Source organism: Loxodonta africana, chromosome 12 (genome assembly GCF_030014295.1).
Source record: "Loxodonta africana isolate mLoxAfr1 chromosome 12, mLoxAfr1.hap2, whole genome shotgun sequence".
In the NCBI taxonomy this organism is placed as follows: Eukaryota; Metazoa; Chordata; class Mammalia; order Proboscidea; family Elephantidae; genus Loxodonta; species Loxodonta africana.
In genome coordinates this window covers 53,593,094-53,609,534 of record NC_087353.1, presented here as the reverse complement: position 1 = coordinate 53,609,534, position 16,441 = coordinate 53,593,094, and the positions used below count along the sequence as shown (strand labels likewise).

The 16,441-nt window shown below is 57.6% G+C and overlaps 2 protein-coding genes across 5 annotated transcripts in view; one reads left to right on the top strand and one right to left on the bottom strand.

Annotated features, from left to right (window-relative positions):
- The window catches only part of NPRL3 (NPR3 like, GATOR1 complex subunit), a 28,782-nt gene extending 25,729 nt beyond the window's left edge, over positions 1 to 3,053 (top strand). For 3 of the 4 annotated variants that reach the window (XM_064295255.1, XM_003417707.4, XM_010597472.3), the window contains 3 exons: positions 635 to 824; positions 1,270 to 1,462; positions 1,570 to 3,053. In XM_064295255.1, the coding sequence (XP_064151325.1) occupies positions 635 to 824; positions 1,270 to 1,462; positions 1,570 to 1,735 (549 nt within the window). In that variant the 3' untranslated portion in view covers positions 1,736 to 3,053. Of the gene's footprint in view, positions 1 to 634; positions 825 to 1,230; positions 1,463 to 1,569 lie in introns of those variants that run through there. The other variant, XM_023557598.2, reaches the window with a different exon arrangement.
- Positions 2,151 to 11,781, bottom strand: MPG (N-methylpurine DNA glycosylase). The gene is made up of 4 exons (XM_023557599.2): positions 11,615 to 11,781; positions 7,890 to 8,132; positions 5,033 to 5,237; positions 2,151 to 2,587 (listed from the first exon to the last, which is right to left on the bottom strand). Exons 1-4 carry the CDS (start codon positions 11,636 to 11,638, stop codon positions 2,217 to 2,219), a joined length of 843 nt encoding a protein of 280 aa, XP_023413367.2. The 5' UTR covers positions 11,639 to 11,781; the 3' UTR covers positions 2,151 to 2,216.
- Positions 11,782 to 16,441: the final 4,660 nt, after the last annotated feature.

Below are 16,441 nucleotides of genomic sequence, written 5' to 3'. Positions count from 1 at the left end.
CCTTGGTCTTTGCAAGGACATTGTGAATGTGCTGTCAGCACAGACTGTCGTGTCTATGCTGATGATGCATGCCGCATGGCTCCTTCCACATCTGGGAAGTGCTTGCACGCCAGGGAGGGTACTCTTTGTTGCTTAGGGAGGGCAGGGGTGAGGTCAGCGTCACACTCCAGGGGCTACCCAGCCTCAGCTGGGTCCCTGTCCCCGGCCTCCTTCTGACACCCACTGGTGCAGGCTTTCAGGTTGATCGAAGGAGGGCCTTTCTGCTCTTGGCTCCAGACTGCAGAAAGGGGGTCCCTGTAGGCCCAGCTCCATGAGGTGATTGGGGGGAGGCGGTAACAGAGTAGGAGGTGGAAGTCACTTGAGGGGTGTGAGACACCTGGGCCATCCTGCCCCACTCTGGGACAGCCCAGGGGTGAGGTGGGCGCTGCAGGTGTGATCTGGGTCGAGTGGGTGCTCTCTGATCCCCCTGGAGGGAAAGTTTGCTTTGCAGATCTGGCCAGCTGCTAGGATTCCTGTTCTAAGGTGAGGGACCTTCCTGTCCTGGCTGCCCCCAGAGGTGACTTGTGGGGTCACATCTGCGAAGGGAACGAGGTGGGGGAGCCCCTCCCCACTGCTGACCTCACCCCACCTGCAGACACAGCTCATCCAGATGGTGGTGTGGATGCTGCAGCGCCGGCTCCTCGTCCAGCTGCACACCTACGTCTGCCTGATGGCCGCGCCCCATGAGGAAGAGGCCCGGCCCCAAGAAGAAGATCTGCCCCTTGCTGCCCGTGTTGGGGGCCGGAGCTTCAGCACACCCAACGCCCTCAGCTTTGGCTCCCCAAGTAAGAAGGCCCCTAGGACATCCTTCTGGCAGTGGGGGCGGGGGGCCAGGAGGCACATGGGTACTTTGAGTGACAGGGTACGTTCCCATGGCTACACACACACACACACACACACACACACACACACAGTCACACGTGCACTCTCATGCTCTCGTATGTAATCCCCACACACGAGTGCTTACACACTCCACCCTACTCCCCTCTCAATGCAAGAACTGCTTACTCAGAGCCTCTGTTCAGGGCCCTCATGCTGCTCCTCAGGGGGAGGTGCTCCATGTTCTGGGTTGACCACCACACCAGGGGTTCATGGAGATGGTGTCACACCTTGGGGATGAGGTTCAGCTGAGCTCATGGGCACTGAAGGGGCTTCGACGGGGCCATGGCATTCTCAATCTGGGGTCCTCAGGGTCTGGAAACCCAGAGCCCTGACCTGTGTGCCCCACAGCCAGCAGTGATGACATGACCCTCACCAGCCCCAGCATGGACAACTCTAGTGCTGAGTTGCTCCCCAGTGGGGACTCACCACTCAACAAGAGGATGACAGAGAACCTGCTGGCCAGCCTATCGGAGCATGAGCGTGAGGCCATCCTCAGCGTGCCCGCTGCCCAGAACCCCGAAGACCTGCGTATGTTCGCCAGGTAGGGCTCCCTGGCCGGGATGTGACCCTCCTGTGGGGTGAGCAGCATGGGGTGGGGGTTAGGGCCTGGGGCCAAGCAGGGCTAAGGCTGGTACCCCCAACTCCCAGGCTGCTACACTACTTCCGGGGCCGCCACCACCTGGAGGAGATCATGTACAACGAGAACACGCGGCGCTCCCAGCTGCTTATGCTCTTTGACAAGTTCCGAAGCGTGCTGGTGGTGACCACCCATGAGGACCCCATCATTGCCGTCTTCCAGGCGCTATTGCAGTGAGCCCCAGCTCACCAGGCCCTGAGGCACAACAGTGGCGGGGCCAGCAGTCTCTGATGGCCCCAGTGTACTTCCCTCAGACCTCCTCCCTCTTCCCGACTGCTCCCAGCCTCTGTGTTTCCCCCAACAAGGCAGGAACACCTTACCTGTCACTCCTCCCTCCACGGCTGCCCTTTGTGGCCCTGCCTCTGCCTGTCCTGCTGAGAACCTCCACACTTGCATGCTAGGGCCTGAGCTGTCATCTCTGCAGGTCCCTGCAGGACAGGCAGGGGTGGGGGGGTCCTCCACAGCAGGGCTGACAGGAGCATCCAAGCCAGGCCCCCCATGCACAGGACCCCTGCCCTTTCTGTCAGTGAGCAGGGCTGGCTGCAGACTGTGCTGACACTGAGGGACTCCAGCCAGGACTCAGACACCAGTGTTCTAGAAACAAAAGGATTTATTTGGTTCCTAAAGAATTAAAAGCCTGTTGGAGCAGACCCTTGGCTCAGGCCTGCATCTGCTCGGCTGCCCTGTCCACCATACTGACAAAGGGGTTGCCCTGCACGTAGAAGCGTAGGAGCTTCTGAGCCCACTCCCCCTTGCAGCCGATACCCACCCGGGTTGCAGCCACCACAACTGGCTCAGGTCCTGGGGGGCCGCGCTCCATCCACATGGCCCCATCTGTGGCCAGGTCCCGCTGGTCAAAGCTCTTGTCAATGGCCAGGGCCTGGCACAGCTTGGAGGGGCCGCTGCAGAGCTCGTGATCCTTGAAGGCCCGGCCAGAGGCACCCTTGCTGAGGGTGCTACGGAGCCGCCGCATGGTCTCCAGGCCCTCCAGGGGCTCTAGCGCTCGCAGCAGGACACATGCCCCATCCCCTGCAGGATAGATGGACAGGCTGGACAGGAAGCCTCCCAGGGCTCCTGCTCCCCCCAGACCCCCGTGCATGTCTGTTGCTGCAGGAGGATGCAGCTGCCTCCCATGTGGGAGGAGGGAGGGTTCCTCATCTTTAGACCCCTTGGCCCAACTCCTCTTACTCCAAGCCTACACCCACTGACTGGCCCGCCCTGGACCCCACTGTGGAGAACCTGTGAAAACACACCTGGTGGGGGCGGTGTCTGGCATTGGGCCTCCTTCCTCCTGGGCCTTCCCCTGGTCTGGGATCAGCAGCTACCAAAGAAGTCCCAGAGCCTACTCCCACCCCTGGCTGGCCCAGGCTCCCTGCCAGGCTCCACAGATCCCTGCCCACCGTACACACCTGAATCCATGCTGGGCACTTGGGAAGCTGGCTGGGGCAGCCACTGCCCTGTGGTTCCAGAGGGTGGGAGGCCCACATAGTGACCCTTGACCCTCCTGGGATCCCCTCCCCCACCCATCTCAGAGGCCTAAGGTGGTGACTCCACAGCCCAGGGATGTGTCTATCCAAATTGTTTTGGGAGGCAGGGAAGGCCCCTAGATTCCCAAGGCCAAAGGTCAAACAACTGATAACCACCAGTGGACCCCTCCCCTGGGACCCCTACCCAGACTCACCTGTGTACCTTCCACACCACACTGGCCAGAACCACCTGCAGGTCTGAGAGGCTCAGCCCTGCTCTTGGGCCCCCTTCCCAGCCCAAGGTTCCCAGATTCAGACCCCTACGTGAGGCCAGGGCTGCACTCAGGACCACTGGCCTACGGGAGCCTCCCTGGAGCCTTGGTTCAAAACCATCCTGACGGCACCTGGGAGCCTGCTGTGGGTAGACGCAGGAGCCATGTGCCCAGCCCAGCCTCCTAGGCCCAAGCTTGTGAACAGGTGTCCCTTAACCAGTTTCAAAAAATACAAGATAGTGGGCTAGGGAAGTCCTGAAACATGGCCCTTGTCTGCAGCTTCTGGGCTGCTCTCAGCCCACCAGTGTGCAGAGCTCTAGGGCTGCCTCTGGGCAGGAGCAGATCCCCAGGACCCCCATCTTTTGAGTCCCGCAGATGCCTCTCATTTTCCTACTTCAGAGACAAGCAGCTTGGCTGCCCGTCTGCCCAGCACACCCTCCCACTCTGGGCCCCTTCCCACGGAGCATGAGTTTCCACATCGCAACCAGTAAAGCAACCTTGACATCCTGCTCTTCCTGTGACGCTCCGATCCCTCGCTCCCCTACCATTGACCATCCCTCAACCCTCCTCCCTCCTCAAACCCAGCCCCTTTGCTCCACCTCAGCGGGGACACCCCAGCCAGTCCTCAGCCTCCCCTTTCTCTGCTCCCCTGCATGATGCTGGCCCTTACCGTCATCAGGTCTGTGTGTAGGGTCCTGCCCTCCCAGGCCTGGACATCCCCGGGGCAGCTTAGTTATATGCCCAGGAAGTGACTTGTCACACCCCCCGTTCCCTACCCTGGAAACCCAGCCCCCCGGGATCCTCCCTGTTTCTTTACTGGGTTCTGTCTCTACATCTCTCCCCATTCTCTGAATTCTGTCCTGCCCTGCATAAGGGCCTTGTCAGTGACAACCGAGCTCTTCAGGGTGCGGCCAGATGGGCCCCCACCATCTGACACCCACTCTTTCCAGTCTTGATAAACACCTGCTCTGTGTAAACTTGGGGTCCAATCTCAGGTTCTCACCCTCACCCTTGGCTGTGGCATGGCTCAGGCCACCAACTACCTGCTCCAGTGGCCCGGCTCCTAACCCATCCAACAAACATGAGACCTACCCCTTATGGCCCCCCCAGGTAATTGCACATCTTGAGGTGAGGGTTTAGACAGTGCCAGGGGTTGAGGGCCCATTCGGCTGCTTCCTCCCTGAGCACAGACCACCCAGACACAGCCCCTGAGGGAGCTGAGCAGGTTCCCCACCTCAGCACTGTTGATGTTTGTGGCTGAACTGTGCACTGTAGGTGCTGAGCAGTATACCTGGCCTCTGCCACCCACCCAACTGTTGACAACCAAAAATGTCTCCAGACATCACCCAGAGTTCTCTGGGGGTAAAGTGGCCCCTGTGAGAAGCACTAGTCTAGACCCTGTAACTGGCTGCCTGGCAAGGGCTCTGCCTGAGCTGAGCACACCTCAACTCCCTATTACCCTTTTTTCCCCAGGACCAGCCCCTCCCGAGTCCATGTGAAGCCAATAGTGATGCCAGGGGCCTAGACCCATCTCTTCTGTATTTGGTCCTGTCCCCTCAGCCCCTCACATTCTCCCTGGTCAGTGCCACAGACTGTGCTCCTGGAAACCAAACCTGCCTGGTCATACGCTCACCCATGTCTGGGGTATGCCAGCTGAGGGGCTCTGCCCAGCCCTGGCTCCTGCTGGCCCAGCCCCCGCACACCTTCCCCCGCCCCGCCCCGCTCCCTCTGCTCACCCCGGCTGGAGACATTCAGGCAGAAGTACATGCCGTAGATGGTGTACACGTACAAGGTGCCCGGCTTCATGAACATGCCTCGGTTCCGGGCTGTCTGCCGGCCACCCCTCGAGTGTGCAGCGTCATCCTCTGGGCCCAGGTACGCCTCAGTTTCCACAATGCGGCTGCGCAGCTCCGTGTTGTCTGTGAGCCGCCGCACGAGGACCTGCAGGCCACACTCAGTCTCTGCTTGGGGCCAGGAAGGGCTGGCCTCCAAACACCACCCTGCCACTCCCTTGGGCCTGGATCCCACACTCTGGCTCAGGAGTGCCGCAAGGCGCCAGATTCAGCCAGGCGCCCCCGCTGCCTTCTCCCTTCTGGGAGCCAAAAGGCCACTGTCCAGGCCTCAGCCACCAGCTGTCTCCTCCCAGACCACCAGTCCTGCCCACAGGTTTGCAGCCCCCTCAAGCAAACCAGCACCTGTCCCCCTGCCTCCTCCCCCAGAACCCCCAAGAGGGACCCCAGTGCTTAGCACGGGGCTGGGTGGGTGGGCACAGAGGACATGGCCCTGAGTGTGTCCTGACAGGAGCCACCTGGAATCCTCCAGAGCCCATGGGGCCCACACTCTACAGGCTGCAGGGCAGCCACAAAGGACTCCCACATGGCTTCCACCAGCCTGGCTCTGGAAGGCTGCCTGGGTTTCCAGGTCTTTTCAAAGAGCCTTTCTAAGCTGCCCCTGCAGTGCCCTGGTCAGTGCAGGCAGGAGTGGGAAAGCTGGCTACAGTCCACTCACTGGGACCACACCTGGGGCAGGCAGGGAGATGCCTGTCCTTTGGGACCGACGAGCTTTGAGCCCAGCTCGGGGGCTATCGCTGGAGGGCAGGGGCTCTTGGGTCAGCAGAATACACTGGAAAGCAGCCCAGGCCACAGAGAAGGGGGAAGGCCTTGTGCGATGCCAAGTGTGCCCAGAACCAAGGCCTCTGAGCCTGTGAAACTTTCTCACCCTAACATGGTGACTGTTGCCTGGCGGTGCAGCATGACTGGCCAGAGCCCAGGGATGACTGGAGGCTGTGCCCACTGCCAGGAGCCCCAAGGCCTAACTCCTCCAGGGGTTCCTAGTGGACTCTTGAGGCCAGCCTATGTCCCCAGGGGCATCTCCAGCACCCGCCCAGTCTTGAGGCCAGGTCATCAGCCAGAGGCTAGGTCTGCCCATGCTGCAGCCCAGGATTCCCCATGGTGCTTGTGTCATGGGACTGGGAGGGGACCTGGGAGGGCTCAGTGGGGGAAGCAGTCTAGGAGACCTTCCTGGGGACAGCAGCACCTCTACCAAGAGAGGAGAGTGGAGAGAGGTGGGGGTTGATGTTTCCACTGGAAGCCAGGAGTCTCCTTGTGCATTCAAAGTGGGAAAGATGGGAGCAAACACGTTGGGGCTTTTCCAGACCATCTCTTCAGGAGCCTTGGAGTGAGTGTTCCTCACGTGGCATCAACCCAGTATCCATGGGCAGTGCTTGTCCTGAGCACAACGACCGGTCACTGTGTGCTCCTGCCATTCCTTCCTGAGCCACGCTGGTGGGTCCCACTTTCAGAGAGGCTCCTTCAGCCCCATCCTGGTTTTCTGCTCTGAAGTTCACCCTGATAGCACTGCACACACTTCCTCCTTGGTTGGGGAGCCCGAGAACCCTGGGTCCTGGGGGAGGTGACCCTCTCTTCAGCCCCAGATGGGTCACGACAGCAACTCATTTTTCTTGCAAGTGACCTGCTTCCAGCATGAGTAATGACCTGATCTTGGCTGACTGAGGGTCTGAGAAGGTCTGGAAAAGGCTGCCCTCCCTGTTTCAAAAGGGCCCTTGGGGTGAACCACCCTCTTTTCTGGATGACGGGGGCCTACTGGGAGACCCTGCCATGCACCAAGGGCAGCTGCACAGAGACTGATCTTGGTCCTTGACAGCTTCCCTGAATTCTTGGTCAATCCCAGGACTCACCTGCCTCCACATATCTTTTTATGTGAGGTCATAAACCCCCTATAAGTTAAGGTGCTTTCAGAAGAGTCTTTGGTCCTTGCAGCCTAAAACCTCCTCATGGGCAAACTCTGGTTCCTCCTCCACTCAGCCAAGTCCACATTTTAGGGTCTGGTCCTTTCAGCACCCAACTCTTCACACTAGTTTTTCTATTAGCCACAAAAACCAACTCTCCTTAGCTATTTTAACCTAAAAGTATGTCAGAGCACCTCTAGGAGGACCAGAGAGCCAGGCTTGGGTTTTTTTGCATCAGGAACAACGCCCAACTGGTGCTCCAGACTGATCCGGAAAAGGTTCTGCTGCTGGCACACACCACCATGTGTGTTCACACATGATGTAAACCATACCAGATACTGCCGGGACAGACCCTGGAGGCTGCAGCTGGGATGGGTCCTAGGTGGACCTCCCACTCCAGGCCTAGGGAGGGCACGTCTGATGGGCAAGCCAAGATCCAGGACCAGTGTTTGAGCTGTGGGGTGGCTCCTGCCCTGTCTCAAGGCAAATTCAATGCTTGAGCCCAGTGTCAGCCACAGTTCTCACGTGTGTAAAAACCAAAACTACTGAGCCTCAGGTGGCACTTACACTGGGGGCTGTGAGGGTTCAGAGTAGAGAGAGGCAGCCCCTCACAGATGCTAGAGGTTAATACTGCCTTTGGTTCTGTCAAGAAACCTGCCCTGAAGGAGACCCAGGTGGACAAGCAACAGATGTGGCATTGAGCAGGGACAACTGTGGGCCCAGTTGGGGCATCCAGCCTTTGGCCTCAAACCTAAGTCCAGTGGTGAAAGCCAGGTGAGACACCTGCGTGGTGATGACTGCTTCCACAGAGGCTGCGTCTGCCCAAGAAGCTGTGTGTACGTTACCTGTCCCAGAAATGCCCGCGCCAGATGAGCCCCCGGCTGGTCGAAAAACTCAGATCCCAGTCGGGCCGGATGGTTCAAGAAATAGATGCTACGCTGGGGGCCTGTGGTAGTGGGTGGCCCCAAGCAGGCATGAGGCCCCGAACAGGGCTCCTTGGGGTAAGGCGTCCTGGCAGCGTCAGGCAGGATCTGGCTCGTCTCTGCATCTGACAGGCGCTGCTTCTTTTGTCCCACCCTGCGGGAAAGCTGTAATGGGAAAAAACAGAAGCAAATTGTCTGAACGAGTGGAGACAGGTCGGTGTACGCTTGCGAATCAGGCTCAAGATGCTTGAAGACTGGATTCGATGGCTCTGCCTCAGTTTCCTCATCTGCAAAGTGGGGTGACCACCTCATAGGACTGAAGTGCAAACAGTATGCTGCACCTGATGTACACAGCCCAGTGCTGGACACCAGGAGGCCCTTGGGCAGTGATCATGGGGACAGGCAGGCAGCAGCAGGGTGGCCCCTCTACTCCACATGTGAAACAGCCTAGGCTGGAGGGAAGGCTGAGCACCTTGCACACGGTGGAAGACAGAGTGCAAGGCCACCGTCTGCAGGACCTGGGAGGGGGTGATGGCACCCTAAGGCTCTGGACTTCTCCGAGGGTGGTCACCCTGAGCCTCAGGCATCAGGGCTGGACCCCCTCCACTTTCTACTCATCACTCAGCCCTTGAGCAAACTTCCTGAGCTTGTTTCCTGAACCTTGCTATTTGCTCTCCACCCTGATCCAGAATTTAAAAATACAGACTGCTAGTTTCTGGTCAAGCATGTAGAGAGCTTAGAAGTCTTCACTCCCATGTCCACAAGAAGAGAAAAGCTAAAAAAAACAAAAACAAACAAACAAAAAAAAAACAACTGAAAATCAACAACTCTTCTTAGATCCGTCAGAGAATTGAGGTAACAGGGCAAACCATCCCCCAGAAAACTGGACAGACAGGCAGATACAGATAATCACTGCTTACCAGGACTAGGAACCACCAGCTCCGGATTCAGCACAGGGCAGGAACACTTAAAGGGCAATTGACTAAGTGTTGGAGACTGAATGTGGATGACCTGGAGAGGTAAAAACTCCTGGACGCCCAGACTTATGGTCCCCATGCTTCTGTGAGGAGCCTCCAGGAGCTCCACCAGGTTCTCACTGTGAAGCTCAGAGAAAAATTCCCCATACTTCCAGTACTTGCAGCAGGGGTGGGGGAGAAATAACCATTTTGAAATAACTCTGTCTTAACAACGGCCTGCCCTCAAGGGAAACTATCTGACCAGAGCCAAACCAACAGGGTTTTTATCAAAGCCTAATTGACATGGAGGAAGGGAAATACCCAACTCCAGCCCCCTCCAGCCTTCCTTTCACTTAAGGAGTGAAGAAAAAAAAAGCCGAGAACACTTGTGATGATCACAGCCAGTGGCACAGGCTCTCTAAAAAACTTAGACCTAATCATAGGGTTATAGAACACTTCCCCTCCTTCCATATCTTGCCAGCACATCAACATCAACATCAACAGAGCTTTTAGGAGATTACAATGAAAAGAACCTCAGTTCCTTTTGCCTGATACATGATGTATGAATTTCAGCTCTGCAAGTCTCCACTGATAGACAAGTGGTGGCTGCACTGGCCAGGAATCAAAACCAAGTCTCCTGCATGGAAGGTAAGAATTCTGCCGCTGCCCTCTGTGTTCATGGACAGGAAGACTTAATATTATTAGGTCAATTATTCCCAATTTGATCTATAAATTCAATGCATCTCAATCAAAATTCCAGCAAGGTATTTTGTGGATATTGTCAAACAGATTTTAAAGTTCATAAGGAAAGACAAAACACCCAGGACAGCCAACACAACACTGAATAAGGACAGAGTTTGAGGACTGGCTCTTTAGTGATAGTGTGGTATTTACCCACTACCCACCGACATCGAGTTGATTCTGACTTGTAGTGACTCCATAGGGTTTCCAAGGCTGTAAACCTCTACGGAAGCAGACTGCCACATCTTTCTCCCGCGGAGCCGCTGGTGGTTTCAAACCACTAATCATTCCGTTAGCAGTCAATCCTTTTAACCACTGAGCCACCAGAGCTCCTCGCTGTGGTATTAAAAAAACCAAAAAAACCAAACCCATTGCCACTGAAACAAACAGATCACTAGAACAGAATAGAGAGCCCAGAAATGGACTCACACAATATAGTCCACCTATCTTGGTCAAAGGAGCAAAGGCAACTCAATGGAGAAAGCAATCTTTTCAACAAATGGAGTTGAAACAACTGGACATCCACATGCCAAAAATGAATCTAGACACTAACCTTACATCTTTCACAAAAATTAACTCAAAATGGATTATAATCAAAACAATCTGGCACTAGTATAAGGATAGACTTACATATCAATGAGAAAGAGTTGACAGGCTAGAAATAAACCAATACATCTATGGTCAACTGATTTTCAAAAAGGATGCCAAGTCCATTCAGTGGGAAAAGAACAGTCTCTTCAACAAATGGTGCTTTAACAACTATTTCTGCATGCAAAAGAATGAAGTTGGACACACCACACACCGTATAGCAAAATCAAAAATGGATCAAAAAAAACCCAAACCCATTGCTCTTGAGTCAATGCCTACTCATAGCGACCCTACAGGACGGAGTAGAACTGCCCCATAGGGTTTCCAAGGCTGTGATCTTTATGGAAGCAGACTGCCACACCTTTCTCCCAAGGAGCAGCTGGTGGGTTCCAACTGCTAACCTTTCAGTTAGCTGCCAAGCACTTAGCCACTCTGCCACCAGGGCACATTACAAAGAAAATGGATCAGTGACCTAAACATAAGAACTAGAACCATAAAAACAGAACTAGAACTTAAGCTGGAACCTGCATCTCGCTCTGCACATGACAGACCCATTGTTTCTAACATTAAGTGTTGAGGTGCTGAGATTCCACGTTGGACCAAGACGGGTCTAGGTTGCTGGGAATAGATGCTGACGTGTCTGTCTCTGCAGCCCAGCCGCTCTACCAAGGCCATGGGCTCTGACTCCCTGGAAGCTCTGGCCCCTGCTCCACTTGTGAAACGGCTCAGGCTGGAGGGAGGGCTGAGCACCCACCTGCCCCACGAGGCCCGACGCCCGGTGCTCGGGTCTCCCCTCGGGGACGGAGGTTCCGCCAGGCCGCGGCTTCCCCATCCCAGACCTAGCATTCGAATTTGCCTTCAGGTTATGGAAGTTTGGGGCAGGGGTTGTGGAAAGGCCACCCTCCACTCGCAGTTGAACTGTGCACCTAGGCTCCTCGCGGGCGCGCCTCCCAGTCCTAGCCCTGGTGAGAAATGTAGGCTTATGGGGAGAGGGGCCCCAGGAAATGCCACCAGGCATCTGTGCCTGTTTCCTCAACTGCAAGAACAGGGAAGAACCACATCGGCAGCACAACACGGTTCTGAGGATAAACAGGACCAGGTGCACCCCTGGCTGGACGTTAGGAAGAACCAAAGTGATCCCTCCTGTGGGGAGGCCTCGGAGCGAAACCCAGGGCAGGAGTGGACCGGACTGCAGAGACAGTCGCGGCAGAGTCCATTCCCGACAGCCTGGACGCTACGGGTCCGCCCAGGGGGCGTCCGTCCCCAGAACCGCCGAGTGTGTGTGGCCAGACGTGGGGCAGCAGAGCTTCCTGGGGTTAAACCCTTCCAGCGCCTCCCAGCGAGGCGCCAGGGAGCACTCACCTGGGCCCCGCTTCGCGCAGGCATCAGGCGGCTAGGGCGGGCGGGAATCCCTGACGCGGATCCCGCCTCTGACCGAATCCGGAACACACGCAGGTGGAACACCAGCAGCGACACCGGGTCAGGAAGCGCCGCCGGGGCCGGGGGTGGAGTCGGCGCCTGCGCAGCGGGGAAGGAGGCCAGGTCGGGGCGGACGCAGGGCGCAGACTCCGCCTCAGGGAGGGACGGTGTCTGTGGGCGGAGCCTTGCGGAGTCCTGTGGGCGGGGTCTGACTGAGCCTCCAGGCCTGGCCCCTCCCATTGTGGCGTGGGAGGAGAGAGGGAGCGGTGGGCGGGGCGAGACCCTTGCCTTCCACGCCCAGTGATCCGCCCCCACCTGTAACCCGATTTACCGACTGCTGCAGAGCCCACCCTACCTGCAGCCAGTGCTTCAGACCGCCAAGAGGACGGGTCCGACATGAACCTTGACTCCGTCTTCGACGGACCCCTTTGGGGATGTCATGGTTTTGGCGGATAGGTTGTAGAGTGTTCTGAGGGTTCACTGGGGTCTGTGAGTAGCTCCAGGAGGGCTAGAGTGGGTGGAGGCGTTTGGGTACAGACGGCAGCTTGAGGGGCGGAGTGGGCTGGTGATACCCTGTCCAGGAAGTGGATGGAAGGCCTGGCCAGAAGCCCCCACGCGGGCCGGTGGTCACAGGCTAGCCTGAGAAAAGAAAGAGGGAGCAGCAGGGTTCTGTCTCCCAGGGGAGCCCCGGCCACTCCTGCAGCTAAGGATGCTGGGGGAACCAGGTCCACTTCCTGGGGGTGACCTGTGGGATCGCCACCACCCTGCTTATCTGGCTGGCTGTGCTGACCCCAGGTCTGAGGCCCGGAGAAGGTGCAGCCTGGGGAAGGTCTCGCCCTCCACCTCTGACACCCCCTCCCCGCCACCCTGACCTCTCCCTCTTCTGCCCTGGGTCTAGGCAGCAAACTCCCAAATCAAGTGATTCCCACATGAGTGGGTAGCTAGGAAAGGAAATGCCAGGCCCAGAGGAAGGAAACCACCATGGTGGAGTTTCACACATAGGGCTGGTTTGTGGGGAAGCCCCAGGAGGGAGTGGCACACACAACCAGCAACTGTGGCTCAGTTGACACCAGCAGAGCCATTCCTCACCCCTGCCTGTCTGCTAGGACAGGCACAGTCCCACCCTGGCACCCCACTTCCCAGTTCTCTGAGGGACTTGTCCCTAGCTGTCTTTGATTTCTCTGACCCTGGGTGGGGGTGGGGGCTACCTGCTTAGCAGGGCAGCCCTAGGGGCCTGAAACAGCTGGTGTTGGGTGGGACGTATCGGGAAGGACAGGCCCATGTCAGATGGGCCTGGTGCCTTGTCCCACGTCATGGCCAGCAGAGCAGGACCCTGGTCTCCAATGGCTCCAGCCCAGGCCCGAGTCCCAGTTAGCTTACCCCAGCCCAATCAAGCTGTCCCACCCAGGAAGCCCCAACCAGGACTTCTTGGGGAGGGAGGGGCAGTGCCTGCTGTTTGTGGCACTGTGTGCTGCTTCCCATGGGGTGGGGGAGCGGGGTGGAGGTGGTGAACAATGGGTCATAAACCATCGGCTTCTGAACGTGACCCCTCCCCACCTCCTTCCTCCCACACCCATTCTACCCCAACAATCCCACCCCCCTTCCTGTGGGTCCAGCCCCACCCTGTCTATGGGAGGGAAACTGAGGCCAGGTGTTTAGCAGGCCTGGACTATCTCCCTGGTGAGGGCAGGGGAAGTGTACTGTTCTTTTGTGCTAATTTTTTTCTGATTTCACAAGTGGTGCATGTTCCTTGTAGCCATCCAGATTCTCTTCCTGGAGGACCCAGACATAGCAGGAGGCAGGAGGAGAGGCTGGGCCAAGGGCAGCCTGGCAGGTCCTGAGGCGGAAACACTTCTCCAGAAGTTCCTGCGCCTAAGCTGTGGGGGATTTCACAACATCTGCCCCCCCCCCCGCCCCCACTTCCTGGTTTGTGCTCTGGGGCCTTTGCCACAGACTGGAAGTGGTGGGCTGAGCATTCCCACTGTGGTCTGGAGGGCGGGCAGGCAGGGGTGAGGGGAGGTGGTACAGGCCAAGGGCTGGCCCTCCTCTGTCCCCTGGGTCCAGGCGGGGAGAGGCTTAGAGGAGGAGGCAAGGATGTCAGTGGAAGATGGAGGTGAGGACACCTCAGGCCTTGAGAATCTGGATGTGGGAACGGGGCCTGTGGTCAGCATTGGAGTCAGCCTGAGCTTCTTGGCAGAGTGGCTCCTGGCACCCTGAATGTCTGGGCCTTTGTGGCACACTGTATCTGATGGGCCCTGGGGGATTAGGGGCTCCTTGGGCAGAGGGGCCAGCCACTGGGCTTGTCCTGCCTCCTGGGGCTGTGCTGCCAAGCTGCTGGGCCTTGGGCTCAGATGCCTAGAGGATTCCCCCTGCCATGCCCTGAGTCAGCCAAGGGGGCAGCTGCCTCAGAAATAGCCAGTGACTTCAGGCCTCAGACTGGCCTGGCCCACCTCCGCCTCCTCCCCAAATAGCCAGGGTTTGTCCTGGTCAACCCTGCAGCTTTGTCCCCTGGCAGAGGCAACTGCGTGGGGTGATGCAGTGTGGCCTGGGAGCTGAGCCGAGGATTCCAGGGTGGCCTGGAGTTAGGGTCTGAGAGCTCTAGGGTGGTCCAGATGCCTGTCTGGCAGTGCCATGTCTTCAGGGCCTCATAAAGGGGAAATAAAAGGGTGGATGTGTGTGTCCAAGTCAGGGTTCCTCCACCAGAGCGTGGGTACCTGTAGGGCAGGCATGAGGTACTAAGTCAGAGACTGCATGCAGTGGGGCAGCCCCTGAGAAGGCAAGGGAGTGGGAGGGCCCTTGGAATCCCCTGGATCAGTGCTGAGGCAGCTTTTATCCCTGTCTCTGGATGCAGATGGCCCTGCCCCGTGAGGGGGCAAGGTTGGGCAAGGCAGTCCTCCACTGAAGGTAGCTCCTGGGGAGGCCCCATTGAGCACACGCTAAGGCCAGTGCTCTGGTGCCACCTTGGAGGGGTGTCCCTGTAGGGGGACCCTGCCACCACAGGAATCCAGCTGTGCAGGTTTGGAAGTGAGCTGGTCCCAGGGAGCTGGTACCCCCTGCTGGTCAACCCACCACATTTGTCACCTGTCTGGGCACCCAGGCCATACAGGAGGTCATCCCTGGCAGGGTTGAGAATGCTGGGCATGAGGACTGTCCTGCCTCTGGGCGAGAGCCTGGAGTGAAAGGGATGCATCTGAGGCCACAGGAGCAGGCTCCCACCTGCTGGTTGTCACCCCTCCACCCCTCGAAGATTTTCTCTCTCACTCTAAGAATCAAGTGGATTCCATCCGAGTTCACAGGGCCCACACTGACCAGCATCACCCTGTCCTTTGTGCCCACAAGAAAACTTGTGCCCACAAGGTCCTATGGCCAGTGGACACACATCACCATCACCTGAGTGTGAACTTATGTTTTCAGCAAAAGGAAGGGCCGTCCTGTACCCGTGACCCACAACAAGCTAGCTCTTTCACTCCTGGCATCCACTGGACTGCTGGCCCAAGCCCTGGGGTGGGTCCACCCTGAACATCTGCATGGACAGCTTGCACTTCTGACTGGCATCATGTTCACACTGTCCTGTGCACCTGTCTCCCCAGGTCGGGCATTGGGAGTGTACCTGGGCCACCATGGCCTTCAGAGTGTCCAGCTTGTGGTGACAATTCCAGGGAGATTTTCAGTGGAGGAGGAAGGTGAGGGGAGGATGTGTATAATTTCAAAACCTGGGAGCAGAGAGTCTGGTCCACTTTCTCCCTCATACTTACACTCTCACTCACACATTCACACTCACCAGCAGGAGTGTTCACAGCAGATGGAAACGCCTGGGCCCCGATGCTGGTGCACACACAGACCCGCCTGTTCCAGGACTTTCTCTGGGTGGGTCAGCCCCATCGACTCCTGCCATGTCAGGTCAGAGGAATGCTAGGGAGTTCCCACCAGCAGCCTCAGCTGAAAGCAGAAAGGTCATTTTGTGTCCACCTCAGACAGTGCAGAATGAGCCACAAGGCCTTACCAGGGAGGGTGGGCAAAGGCTGGGACCAAGGGCAGGGCACAGAGTGGACATAGGAAGTGCCTCTGCTGCCTCTGCTCTCTGGGTTTCAGAAGCCTCAGCAGCACCTGAGATCCCACTGCTGGGGCCCTGCTTCCCAGCCTGTGGGGGCACAGGGGCACAGGGAGGGGCAACTGTTCGGAGTGTGAGTCTATGGACAGGTGTATGAGTCCATGTGTGAGTAAGCATGAGCGTACACCATTACTGTGTGCAAGCGTGAGTGGGTATACAAACGTGTGCGTGAGTATACAATTACTGTGTGCATGCATGAGTGATATATGAGCAAATGTGTGAGCATGAGCCTGTGTATATACATGTGTGAGTAAACGTTCCCCATGAGTGTGTTCCCATGGGATTGGATTTTTGTGGGATAAGTGGCTTGTTAGTGTGAGTATTAAGGAGACGCAGCAATACCACCTCCCCAGGCCTGTGTCCCCAGGTCTCAAGATGAGGTCAGGATTCACTCTGGGGTCCCAGAGAGCTTGGATTCTGGGTGCCAGAATTGATTCGCTGACCACCAGGCTCTGTCCAGGTGGGCCACCAGATCCTCAAAGTACGGCCCATCCCTCCCCAACCAAGGCGATCCCCCCCTCCCTTCAGCCGCAGGTGGCCCCGCAGGCGCCCCTCCGCGGCATGAGAGCGGAGCCTGGCGGCCTTCTCGGAGGAAGTGACTGGGCCGGGGGGGGGGGTGGGGACGGTGAGCCCGCGCGCATTCCAGAGCCCTGAGTCAG

What these genes read in the sequence shown, in the direction of transcription:
- MPG (XM_023557599.2), bottom strand. Translation starts at nt 11,638, where the DNA reads ATGCCTGCGCGAAGCGGGGCCCAG. An exon ending in CTGCGCGAAGCGGGGCCCAG is followed by an intron (nt 8,133 to 11,614) that starts GTGAGTGCTCCC and finishes TTCCCATTACAG; the next exon opens with CTTTCCCGCAGGGTGGGACA. An exon ending in CGCGGGCATTTCTGGGACAG is followed by an intron (nt 5,238 to 7,889) that starts GTAACGTACACA and finishes TGTGGCCTGCAG; the next exon opens with GTCCTCGTGCGGCGGCTCAC.